Here is a 12,830-nt window from a genome sequence, read left to right as displayed (position 1 = left end):
TGGACTGTACAAAACTGACGGTATAAGGGCTCACTCACAGTTTGCATATAAAAATTTAAAAAAATCAGTCCTTTTCTCTCCCAGGAGAGTGGGACACTTGCTTTCTCACTTGTCATCCATATGCAATCTTTTTGTTAGTCAGCAGCCATTAATCTTTTACAGGACCATTTGCGATTTCCTATGCTACAGAATTGTAATGTAGCCATAAAAATCTGATGCCATACTGATGATCCGTATGGCATGCAATTTTTCTTTCCTCACTATCGATTTGCAGCGTGTTTTTTGTCATGCCCAGTACAGCTAAAGGAAATAAAAAAAATCACTGATCTGCACTGCCTCATTAAACATTGGTCTGAGAGCAATCAGATTTGGAAAAAAAAAAAATGCACTCATCCGATTTATACACTAGTGAGTCAGCCCCTACTGAGATACAATTAATCCACACAATTACAGAAAATCATTTTATTAATTTTGAATGTATAAAATTTAGCAATTTTTCTACTTGTATAAAAATCAACGACAGCAGAAATATCATATAATCTCATATAATCCAACAATAAGATAGGCTTCCCAATCCTTTCCCACGGCCATTATCCAAGACAATAGTGTAATAAGACCATGTATTGTGCCTAGTCTTCCCATGACTGCTATAACTGCACAAGTGTCCAACATGACACACTGAGGGCTTGTTATTGTCCAGATGGAGTTATTGAACCAGGAGGAGTTCAAAGAACACAAATTTTGAATACAGTGTTTCTCCTCCAAAAACTCACTTTGTGATGCACTAGTACTAAGCTCACACTAAAAACCAGAAAACCAATTTTGTATTTATGTAAATCTCTGCTTAAAGGGGTTGCCTATTACTTGGACAACCCCTTCTAATATGCCCGAGTTCCTCCCACACAAATCCCGTTCCAGCTATATCAGCTCCACTCACAGAACATTGATTGGTTATGTCACGTGATTGCAGCAGTCAGGGATCGGCTGCTGGTCCTTATTACAACAGTGTGAAAGTCCACTGACAAAATGGTAAAAGCAGTAGGCCGATCAATGATGGGTTCCATTCAATGACAGCAAACCGATTTTATAAGAAAGAATCAGAAATTTGTTTAAATATTAATTTTACAAAGTGAATATATACATTGAACTGGATAACCACTTTAGCTGACGGTATAATCCTATTAGTTAAGGTTTTTTACAAGCCTTTATGTCAGCGGCAAATTGGTTTGTTAATCTTAAGTATAATTTATCATCAACTAGTTTAAAAAAAAACAAAAAAAAAAAAAACAACACCTTTTCAGTTGCACAGTGATCTTGTTCCAAGCGCTCATTAGTGGTTTGATCACATGAAGTCATAGTCTGTTTGCTTCAATCAGGAGCAGCAGCTGAGATGTGATCCACAGTGTTTTCTCCAGAATGCACGATCCATGAGCCATCACATCAGAATCATGGACTCGTGGTTACCCGTACTTGGTGCTTAAAATTTTTAGTCAAGTGTTATATGCTAGCAAACATTCTCCGGCAGGGGGGATCCAGGCGTTGTGCTCCGTGCTTTCGACTGGCTGGGGGCTGAAACCATTGAAAGACATTAATTACATTTGGTCACCACACATACAAAACAAAAGAATTAATTTATTGATGCCTCAGTTTTATGACAATACCTAAGGATTCAGTAGTCAATGATTTTTTTTTTTAATGAACACAGTCTTTAAAAAGGGACACATGGAAGGAATTAGGATCTCCTATTACATTAATGTTAGGACCGCCAATGAGTGAAAATGGAGCGGTGAACTAGTCTAAGTATATTTCTGCAGCACTGGCTTGTTCTACCTCCTCCATATAGCTCTAATATTTCCCTAAGGCTACGCTCCCACAATGAGCTTTTGGTGAGTTTTTGATGTTGCAGATTTTCTGAACCTGTAACAAGGTGGCACGGGGTGGTAGCCATGGGCGAATTCACTAAGCAACAGTCAGTGAGCACCCTGGCACCTTGCACATGAAAAGATTAAGTCCTGGTACTGCTATACAGTTGGTTACCTCTTACTCCAGCTTCTTGGCTCCCAGGTTCCTTGAAACACCACAGAGTCACAGTTCTTTTCCAACAATTAATCTTTACTAGACAGCAGCATATTCATCTCATAGACAGCACAGTTCAAACATATACATCATCTTATCTGCATTCTTCACATTAGCAGCACAGTTCACACAGGGCAACGTTTACTTTCCCTTCCTCTGGTATACGGGCAGACTCTAATATCTGTCATTTCTCTCTTTACTCACGGCGTTTATGGCCATACTTCTAGCCAGACTCTGTCCAAAGATGCTGAAAGCGCAGACAGGACAGTTAGTGTCCCATCTGTACCTTCAGCATCACCAACTCCCAGTCAGCCCTTGTCCAGTTCCAGTAGGGAAAGGTGCCGGGAATGCTATCTCAGCTGCTCCCGCCCCGGTCGTAGACCTCGAATCCTTTTTGGGGATGGTCCTGTTGAGCTGGTGCCTGAATGCACTATTCTTCAGCCGGGTGGCCCTTACTGCCATCTACAGACTTAAGGGGGTTTTACACTAAGCAATATCGCTAGCAATATCGCTAAAACGTCACTGGTTTTGTGACGTTATAGCGATATTGCTAGCGATATCGCTGTGTGTGATACTTACCAGCGACCGGCTCCCCCGCTGTCCATCGCTGATCGCGCGAGAATGTCCGGCTCCATTTCTAGTCGGGCGCTTCCTGCTGAGACTTCCTGCTGTGACGTCCAGCGACGCGTGGAGGCGGGCGGGAGGACGTCTGGATCGCTCTGTGTGAATGGTAAGTATCGTGCGCTGCGTCGCTGCTGCATCGCTGTGAGATCTTTCTGTATGAAAGCTCACTAGCGATCATTTAGCGATGCACCAGCGATCCTGACCGGGTCGGATCGCTGGTTGGATCGCTGGTGCATCGCTAAATGTAAAAGGGCCTTTAGTCCCCACAGCCTGTAACTGTCTCACTGTATGCATTCTGCCCTTGGGCAGACTGCCCATTTGTCTGATCCTAAAGAGGAAGTGCCTTTCCTATACCTCCCTGCTCTGTGCCCCTCCCATCTACTTAACTCTTTGCTGCCTGTGCCTAAACTAATACTCTTATCTTTCCTATTCTCTATAAAGTCAATATAATAAAAAAAAAAAAGACTTGGCACCACCATAAAACCTCAGCAATCTGCTTAGAGGTCAAATCACACACAATGAAAACACCATATATCCCAAAAAGAACGGGTGCTCAATCAGGCAAACAAACAAGTCCAATATCCATGAGAGAAAAGTGAAGGATCTCACTCACCGTTCTGAATTTGAAAACTTTATTTCATAATAAAAATCATCGGCAGGAAAGCAATGCACCAGGTGTGGACAACGGCAGTTTCGCGCTACCACAGGTCCTAAAAGTTTAGGACCCGTGGAAGCGCGGTAGCATGAAACGGCCGTCGTCCGCACCTGGCGCATTGCTCCCGTGCCGATGATTTTTATTATGAAATCAAGTTTTCAAATTCAGAACGGTTAGTGACATCCTTCACTTTTCTCTCATATAGATATTTCCTATTCTCTATATCTAATGTGCCCCCCTCTATTCTAATCCCCCTATTGTCCTAGCTTACACACAGTATATAACAAATGTATCACATTACAATACATGACACACATTAATGAACATTAGGGAACCGCACATTACATTAGCATTAGTGAAAATGAATAACTGTCAGGGTGCTGCACGTGTCACGTGCTCAGTGTTCGAAAGAGAAACCACAAGAGGGTTCGTGTCGCCTCCTTACACACGCATTAAGTAAAACAGGTTACTTGAATTTTTTTTCAAAAATACGCAGCATAAAACAAAACAAAAAAAAAACCCACTACTCCCTAAGGCTATGTTCCCACTATGAGTTTAGTGAGTTTTGTAGGTAGAAGACTACAAGCTTAGAGGCGTTATGCGCTTTCATGGTTTAATAAAATCTGGCAAGTGTATGTGTATTCTGGGTTAACAATAATTCTTTTATACACTTTCCCGAATTCCTCATTGACAAACACATTCCCATGATAAGCTTCTTAATGACCATTTACACTGAAAAGCAGAATAGTTGCCTACATTGCCAAGAGATTGTTGAGTTTTTGACCAGTTTCACCAATGTCTAAAGTTGTTCTTTCACCAGATTTCACATTACAAACTGCATATATTAAAAGTAATCTGTCACAGATTACGCCTATCATTCAATGGAAGTGCTTTATCAGTCTCCTAATATTGTTTTTAATGCATATGGATGCATAAATACAACCGCAATGATGTGTGCAGAGGGCGCAGGAGCTGAGATCTCTACATTTGTGGTAAAGGCTGGCTGTGTTACATAGCAGGCATCTGTCTAACAGCAACAGTTGTAGCTCCGCTCCAATCGGTGCTGTTAACCATTTAGATGCTGCTGTAAATCGCCAACAGCAGCAAATTAATGCCAAGGCTGACATGTTTGTACTAATGTGCAACTCAGAATAAGCTTCATAACAGACTTTAATTCAGGCCACGTTTAGGGTTTGAGTTTACCTCAGTATTTATAAGCCAAAACCAGGAGTGGGTAAAAAAAAAAATGCAGAATTGATGACGTGTTTCTATTGTACTTTTCCTCTGATTGTAAGCCAGAATAAGGAGTAGAACGAAAACTGGATGTATGAATGTGGCCTAACGCCATATACTGCAATGGTATTGCAGTATATAGATTAAAAAAATAAATAAATAAATAAATAAAAAATCCAAGAATCATAGGTTCAAGTTCCAAAAGGGGACTATAAAATTCAGTAAGAAAAAAAAAAAAAATTGCCCACACTTTCCCCCCATTAAAAATAAAGAAATTACCAAATGTGTTCATCAAAATGACAGAATTGTGATTTTTCTGTCACCGCACCTCCTTTAAAAGAAAATTATAATAGCTTTAAAAATAGAGGCACCCTAAAATGGTGTCATTGAAAAGGTCAGTTCAGCACACAAAAAAAGCTTTCACACAGCTCTAGCCGAAAAAAAAAGGTTATGTGTCTCAGAAAATGAAAAACATTTTTTCCCCCAAACGCCTATTTTAGTTTTTTTTCACCACTGGAATGAAAAAGAATCTACGCAAGTGTATTGTAACGGTTGTAATTTTATTGACATGAAGAAATCAATTTCCGAAGTCACTTTTACAATACAATGAATGCCGTAAACACAAATTCCCTCCCCATCTGTAAGGCTGAAGTCACACTAGAGAGGAATACGGACGAGTGCTATGTGAGAAGAAAAAACTAAATTAAAAAAAGAAATCTCATAGCACTCACACCGCTGTTAATCTATGGGGCAGCTCTCATCACCGTTTTTTTTCTCGGCCATATTATACGTGCGAGTGAAATCGCAGCATGCTGTGATTTGCACCGTATATCGTCCGAGACTCGCCAATGCAAGTCTATGGGTGCGAAAAAAACTCACACAACATACATCAGTGTGACTTGCGAGAAAAGAAAAAAAAAAAAAAATTATATATATATATATATATATATATATATATATATATATATATATATATATATATATATATATATATATATATATATATATATACATACATATACACACATACATATATACACACACACACACACACACTAGGCAGATCAATTGCCAGCTTTTAATCTACGTAGATCTGTTTTGAAGATTCTTTGGCATTAAAACGATGTTTACAGTTGTGTTTTCTTTTTTTTTTAATCAGTTTGTTATAATGAAAATGTGAATAAAAACTAACAAGTGAAAAACAACTGTATCACAGTTGTGTTTTCCAATGCGATTTTAACAAGCTTTGACAGAGAGAACTGCTGTATGTAAAAGCTCATGTTAAAATTGCACTGCATACGAATGCCATACGGATGTCACACTGTTACTAGATGCGAGGAAATCGCATCCTCGCACTGCAAACGGATTACACACGGATCACTGTTCAGGGAACATTTGCGCGATTCTCGGCCGTCAAAAATCAGACTGATTTTTTTTTTTTTTTTTTTTTTGGCAAGTGTGATTCCAGCCTAACTCATGCTATCTTCTTCCTCACATCCTTTCTGTTGGTTAGTGCCATCTTGCAGCACGTGCATCAGGGCTGAGGAGAGGATTCTCCAGTTTCTTCTACCCTCCATGTTCAACCTCCTCTTCATCCCTTCACCTTACCAGACATCCTACCTCATCTCACCAAGGTACTTGGTTAAAGTCTATCCCTGCATGGTCCTTCCCAGATCCACCGCATGCAGTTGGTCAGGCATAGCAGGGAAGAGTAGTGAGTAACATCATCTGCCACTGCTTGTACAGAGATGCATGCTCACATCCCTCAGACACAGCTCAGATCTGTGCATCCACTTGGACCTGACGAGAACTGACAAAGGATCATACATCCTTTCCGATGTACAAGTTTCCATAGCTAAAATGAAAAAGAGCATCAAATGCTCAGTTTATAATGAGGAATATAGAGCTATTTTTGGATGGATTTTCAAAGGACGTACACCACACAAATCTGTCAGATCTGTATGCAGTTTGTATTGTAAAATCTGGTCACTGATCTGATTCAGGCAAAACAATTAAAATTTGTTGTTTTTTTTTTCCAGGCACATACACTCAGACACTCTGTTGTTCAAATGTTCAATCTTTTAAGCATTATTTTCTTCAGGTTTTGAAAAATGCCTGGTGATTGGGAAAAAAAAAAAAAGTGCATTTCACCTCTTCGAAGAGGCCTATGATGGAATTCGCTCCAAACTAGACACTGTCCAGTCAAGAGGTTCCAAGAAAAAAAAAAAAAATTCAAAAACTCCTTCAGAACAGGAAAAACTCCACAAAGAAGGAGCAGAAAGCTTAATGGTTTTTTAGCACGTCAAAAACTCTTGACTGCAAATGTTCTTACATTTTTTTCAGGTGGGCAAAAACGAAAAAAAAAAAACTTCAGGAAGTGCATGTGGTTTCCCTGCATTTTGTTTCCCCCCCAGAAGTGCCTTTTTGTATTTTTTTTTTTTTTTTTCAAAAGTAGTTTTGTTGGTAGTGCAATAAGCAGAAAATAAAACACGAGTTTTTTTTTGTCTTCATTGTAGATTTAAAAAAAGAGCAAAACCCTCCAGTATATGCACAGATACAAAAAAAAAAAAAAAAAAAAAAAAAAAATGAAAATTGGATTTAAGTTACAAAACACTTTCTGTGACCATATACTACATACTGGCAAGGTCACACGAGTAAGGTTGTAGTTGCATGGCGTAAAGCTGTGTGTAGTTGCTAGATTTGGGCCACTGAAGGCTACATTTGTATTACGAGTGAGTCTTCTATTAGCCTATAGTTACATGTAACCCCTTTACTAACCAGCGATTTTCAAGTTTTTTGCCCGCTTTCTCGTCCCCACAGCCACAACTATTTACCGTATTTTTCGAACTATAACACACTTTTCTTCCAAAAATGTGGAGGAAAGTGGGGGGCGGGGGGTGCATCATAGTCCGGATGTACCGGCACTGGCTGTGTTGGGGGGAGTGGAAGCGGCAGAGTAGGGGTCACAGGAGGCAGGAGCCGGCGGCCAGTTGTTAAAGAAAAATGAATACTCACTGCATTTTACATCCATGGGTGTGGAGGGCTGTGAACATTTATTTCTTTTTAGTAGAGGACACGATGTTAGACGCAGAAGCTGACTTCCTGCAGCTGCCGGGCATTCATGTGTGCCTGATACTTAAGGCAATGAATATTCACAGCTCTTCACTCCCATAGGCGTGGAATGCAGTGAATATTCATTCCCTTTAGTAGTGGGCACACATGACCGCCGCCGTGACCGCTAGCAGCTGCAGGAAGCCAGTTAACGCTGTGCCCCCTAATAAAGAGCAATGAATATTTTTTATATTAGTTTATTAACCACAAAACAAGATGTACAATATACATATTTGAATACAGTAGGAAGCATGATACAGAGCACACATACTAACATTATTGAACATAAAACAAAATGTGCACTCTTATTTATATTCAAGGTAATACATAGGTAACCTACAGAATATTTGTAAAGGACAATAGGCTGTGCACTATGAAATATTTATGTCATTTAAATTCTACAAGCCTTATTACACAAGTAATAAACCTATTAAACAAAAAAAAAAAAAAACATAGTACAAAATTGACCACATTCTTGCTTCAATTTTTTTTATCTAATTTCCTACTCTAAAACCTAGGTGTGTCTTATGGTCCAGTGCGTCTCATAGTCCGAAAAATACGGTAATTTTTCTGACCATATAGCCATATGAGGGCTTGTTTTTTTGTGAGAAGAGTTGTATTTTTGAACACCACCATTCATTTTACCATATAGTGTAACACTTTCACTTTTTGTGATCTGGGACTGGGTGAAGACATTTTGCGCTCTGAGCTGACGTTTTTATTGATACCATTTTGGGGACATGCAATGTTTTAATTGCCTCTTATTGCATTTTATTGCAATGATTTGCCTGTCTAAAAAAAAACAAAAAAAAACAATTCTGCTTTTTTCCTCTCACTACGCTGTTTACGGAGTGCATTAATTTTATATTTTGATAGATCGGACATTTCTGAACATAGAGACAACAAATGTGTAATTTTTTTTCTTTTCAATGGGTCAAAAGAATGGTGATTTGAACTCTTGTTATTTATATTTCATATTTAAAGACTTTTTTTTTTTTTTTTTTTTACCATCTTCAATAGTCCCCTTTGCAGACTTGAAGCTGCAATTGTCTGATCACCTGTGCTATACATAGAGCAGAAATCACGATCTATCAATGCCAGCCAAAAGCCAGCATTCACCAGAGTTTTGTAATGGAAGGCACAGGGGTCTTCTGCAGCTGACAACAAAGGCAGAGACACTACATTTGATACATGTACGTCAAATGTAGTGAAGGGGTCATATGTTTCAGAAGATAATTTGATGAGAACCTGAAAAGTTAATCCTTACACTGGTCCAGATCATAATATCTTGTCAAAAGGTAGTGCTTGGTTTTGCTTTGGTTTCTTGTACTTGGTACATTTGAGGGTGTTCCCACTGTCAAAGGCAGGTGCAGAATAGTTAGGCCCAGGTTCTTCTAGGCCCATGTCTATTTTCGGTTGCTAGCACATAATGAGGTTGAGAACTGTCCTGATTGGGTACACCTTATGGTGGGATGGCTTTTACACTTTGATAAAAAAAAAGTCAACTAAGTTTATTTTATTATTTTTTTAGAAGTAGTACTACTATTTAGTTACGTACTGCACAGTATCTATTCTTTGTTTTAATTCTAGATTATAGCTGTCTGTTAATGGCCCACAGAGTGAGTGTGCACCTACACCAACAGGCGTGTTGGCACTGGTTTTTGGTTTTGCAACTGTTGTGTTAGCAAGCTTGGGAAAGAAATATGAAGGAAGTTCAGTAGGACACAGTCATGGGTTTTATATTTTTCTGTATTATAGTATAATTATTTTGTACTTCTAAATACATGGTATACGTTAACTGAAAAAGAAAACATATTACATAAATACCTTCTGCTCCTTTTGGATCTTTGTATGTAGTCGTTGCATCTGTTGGGAGACCAACATATACGCCTCCATAATTCCTTAAAGAAAATACATTACAAACATTAACTCCATGAGATAACCGTAATATATTACACTGAAGGGGTTGTCCCATAAAGGAAGTTTACCAGTTAGTCATAGTATAAGTGATAAATGTCTTTTTGATTGCGCCAGGATTACCATAAGGTGTCCCCAGCCCCTTGGTTCTCCTTACACCATGACTGCTCAGCTATTTATGTTGCTAAATTGATCGGTATTGTGCCATCCCAATTTATCCGGAATGTGGTTGAGACGTGACAAGGATCAGGGGTTCGGAACCCCTCTCCTAGTGACCAGAATATATTCACCCACCCTTAAACAATGTCTTATGCACTGTACACCATGCAAGTCTCTTTGCACAGGGTAAAATCAAAACGCTAACCAGGACTATAGAAGCTACTACTGCTCCAATAGTTAGACGCACCTATACCGCTAGAATGAATATTCATGGCACATATACAATTTCAAATAATATAAACAATGGCCCAAATACCTGTGTTTGTCGTCTTGAGATGAAACGTTACCCGACCTGTAAATCAGAGGTGGATTTTTAAAGCTTGTAGACATTCTATCAATGATAGACTAGAATGGGAAATCTAATCAAAATGTCTTAAGGCAGCGGCTGACTGTCACAAATGATGTGCCCACCCGTTGGGCCCCAATAGCTGCACGAATATGAAACAGTCTTATGGCAATTGGCCATTGCAGTAGGGGGAACTGCATGCGACCAGTGTGTGGTCGTACTCTATTGTTACATTTTTGGTTTAAGATTACTGACTTCACCCGTAATTTCTAAAATAAACCGGCTCTATTGAGGGTTTAAGCCACTAAAGCACTATATAAAGTTGTGAAGGTTTTCAATCATGACCTTTTTGTCTGACATACACATGAATCTGAAGAGTGGCCGGAGATTTGGAGTTGTGTAGAGCGTGACTCATTTATCAAAGATTTGACGCTTTTTACTTCGTGCAAGAAAAGAAACTCAAATCTGATATTGTGTTTTCAGATTAAGAGCGTGTTAAAACAAGTTTGTAATCTGTGTGCCCGGATGGCATATGGGCCCATTATAGCCAGTGTGCATGGATGATTTTCTGTTCTTAATCAGTTTTAGTTTAAATATTTTGGGATAACAAAAAGAAATCACACACAAGTAACGCAGGACTTACGACATACACACAAGGGAACTGAAAAAAAAAAAATAGTGCTTAAAAAGTATTACAAAGGCGGCAAATTATAAGCTTGTATGTGTTATTGGTACCATAAATGGCAAAAAGTCTACAGAATTTCAGGCGAGAGATAGAACTTGAATTAATAATACCCCATCAATCATTATGCCATGTCAATGAGGCAAGACAACTCTGAACTTGAGAAAGAAAAAGTGAGGGTCAGCAAAATGGGAAAAAGATGGTTTTAATGGAAGGAGTAATTAAGAGGAGAGGGAGGAAAAAAAGGGGGGGGGGGGCGATGGAAAGGAGCACCCCCAACAATCGCATGTGGAAGTTGGATTCCCTACATTTCCGCCAGGGATGCTTTATCAGCCAGAATATCTCGATCAACAGTTACATCTTTCAATTTAAAAGTAACCTTTCCTGTTGCCACTCTGCCATAGAAAGGGGATGTATTGGGTGGGATAACCATTGCCGCTGTAAGACAATATTTTTTTTTCTGGAACCTAATAATGCTTGGAAGTATTTTAAGTAGGGCAATTTTGGACTGTTATTTTGGAGAGAGTATTTTGGACTATCTGTCCTCTTAGGAAATTGCCTATTCAAATACTCTGTAGTACACAGGATTAAAATTTGGACCACTCCACCAGATGTGAGACACTGACCTTATGTCAGTTTCACAATGCCAAGTTAACTGTGAAACATTGGGGAAGCAGCGAATGGTAGCCATATCATCTTGTCAATTTTGAACTTGTCTTCTTGTTCCCGGCAAGAAGTTGATAATTTTTGTGATTTGAAAGGCTTTCTGATATTCCTGAAAATAAATCTTCAAGGTCTTCCATTACTGAGTGTTATCCATTATATCACCACCCAGTACGCCAATGAAGATTCTGAATCTAAGATATGGTCAGGGCCGGTGTTATGGGCAGGCAGGCCAGGCAGCTGCCTATGGCCCCAGCTCCCCCAGATCATGCAGCCGCTATGGGGCCCCTGTGAGGCAAGGGGGCCCGCCTGCCCCCGGCACCGACTCCCGCCGCAGCAATGATGGAGGAGAGAGTGTCAGCTAACGCTCCCTCTACCATCATTTCCTGCTCTGCTTCTGACACAGAGGGTGCGCGATGACGTTATCGCGCTCTCACTGTGTATCTGGCAGTGCAGGAGACAGGAGCCGGGAGCAGCGCGGGCACGAGGGGAAGGTGAGAAGTGGTTTTTTCTGTTTTTTTAAATATATTGTGTGCTGGACTGTGGGGCCACTCTCGGGGGGGGGGGGGGGGTATGCTATGTGCGCTGGGCTATGTTATATATAATATGCGGGGCTGCTGGGCTGTATATCTACCATGCGGGGCTGCTGGGCTGTATATCTACCATGCGGGGCTGGGCTATATTATATATACCATGTGGGGCTGGGCTGTATACCATGTGGTGCTGGGCTATATACTATGCGGCTGTGTTATATACCATGAGGGGGTACATTTTACATTATATTCTATGGGGGAGGCTGTGTTATATAATATGGGGGGCTGCATTATATTCTATGGGGAGGTGGGCTGTATTATATGCTATTTGGGGATATATTATATTCTATGGGGGGCTGTATTATATTTATTATATTCTATGGGGGAGTGATTGCATCATACTCTGAGGGGGCTTCATTATACTTTATGAGGGGGCTGCATTATACTATATGAGGAGGGCTACATTGTATTCTATGGAGGAGGAGGGGCTACATTATACTATATAAGGGGCTGCAATATACTCTGAGGGGCTGCCATATATTCTATGGGGGGGTTACATTATATTCTGTGGAGTGGCTGCGTTATACTCTGTGGGGTAGCTGCATTATGCTTTAAGGGGTGGCTACATTATACTATAAGGGGGGCTGCGTTATATTCTATGGGGGGTTACATTATATTGTATGGCGAGGCTGCATTATAATGTATCGAGGACTATGGGGAATACATTATATGAAGAACTATGGGGTGCATTATACTATGGGAAGTGAATTGTACTACATGGATGACTATGGCGGTGCATTATACTATATGGAGCACTATGAGGAGTGTATT

General features: G+C 39.9%; 1 protein-coding gene across 3 annotated transcripts in view; it reads right to left on the bottom strand.

Annotated features, from left to right (window-relative positions):
- Positions 1–447: 447 nt before the first annotated feature.
- CUNH12orf75 (chromosome unknown C12orf75 homolog) overlaps positions 448–12,830 on the bottom strand; it is a 64,371-nt gene continuing 51,988 nt past the window's right edge. For all 3 annotated transcript variants that reach the window (XR_012222731.1, XM_073556925.1, XM_073556924.1), the window contains 3 exons: positions 10,092–10,127; positions 9,527–9,600; positions 448–1,569 (listed from right to left, as the gene is read on the bottom strand). Coding sequence is in view for 2 of the 3 variants with exons in the window: in XM_073556925.1 (XP_073413026.1) it covers positions 1,505–1,569; positions 9,527–9,600; positions 10,092–10,127 (175 nt within the window). In the remaining variant the exon portion in view is untranslated. The remainder of the gene's footprint in view (positions 1,570–9,526; positions 9,601–10,091; positions 10,128–12,830) is intronic.

The sequence above is a fragment of the Dendrobates tinctorius genome, unplaced genomic scaffold (assembly GCF_039654945.1).
Source record: "Dendrobates tinctorius isolate UK_male_01 unplaced genomic scaffold, ASM3965494v1 ptg000241l, whole genome shotgun sequence".
In the NCBI taxonomy this organism is placed as follows: Eukaryota; Metazoa; Chordata; class Amphibia; order Anura; family Dendrobatidae; genus Dendrobates; species Dendrobates tinctorius.
This window is presented reverse-complemented; position numbering and strand designations above follow the sequence as displayed.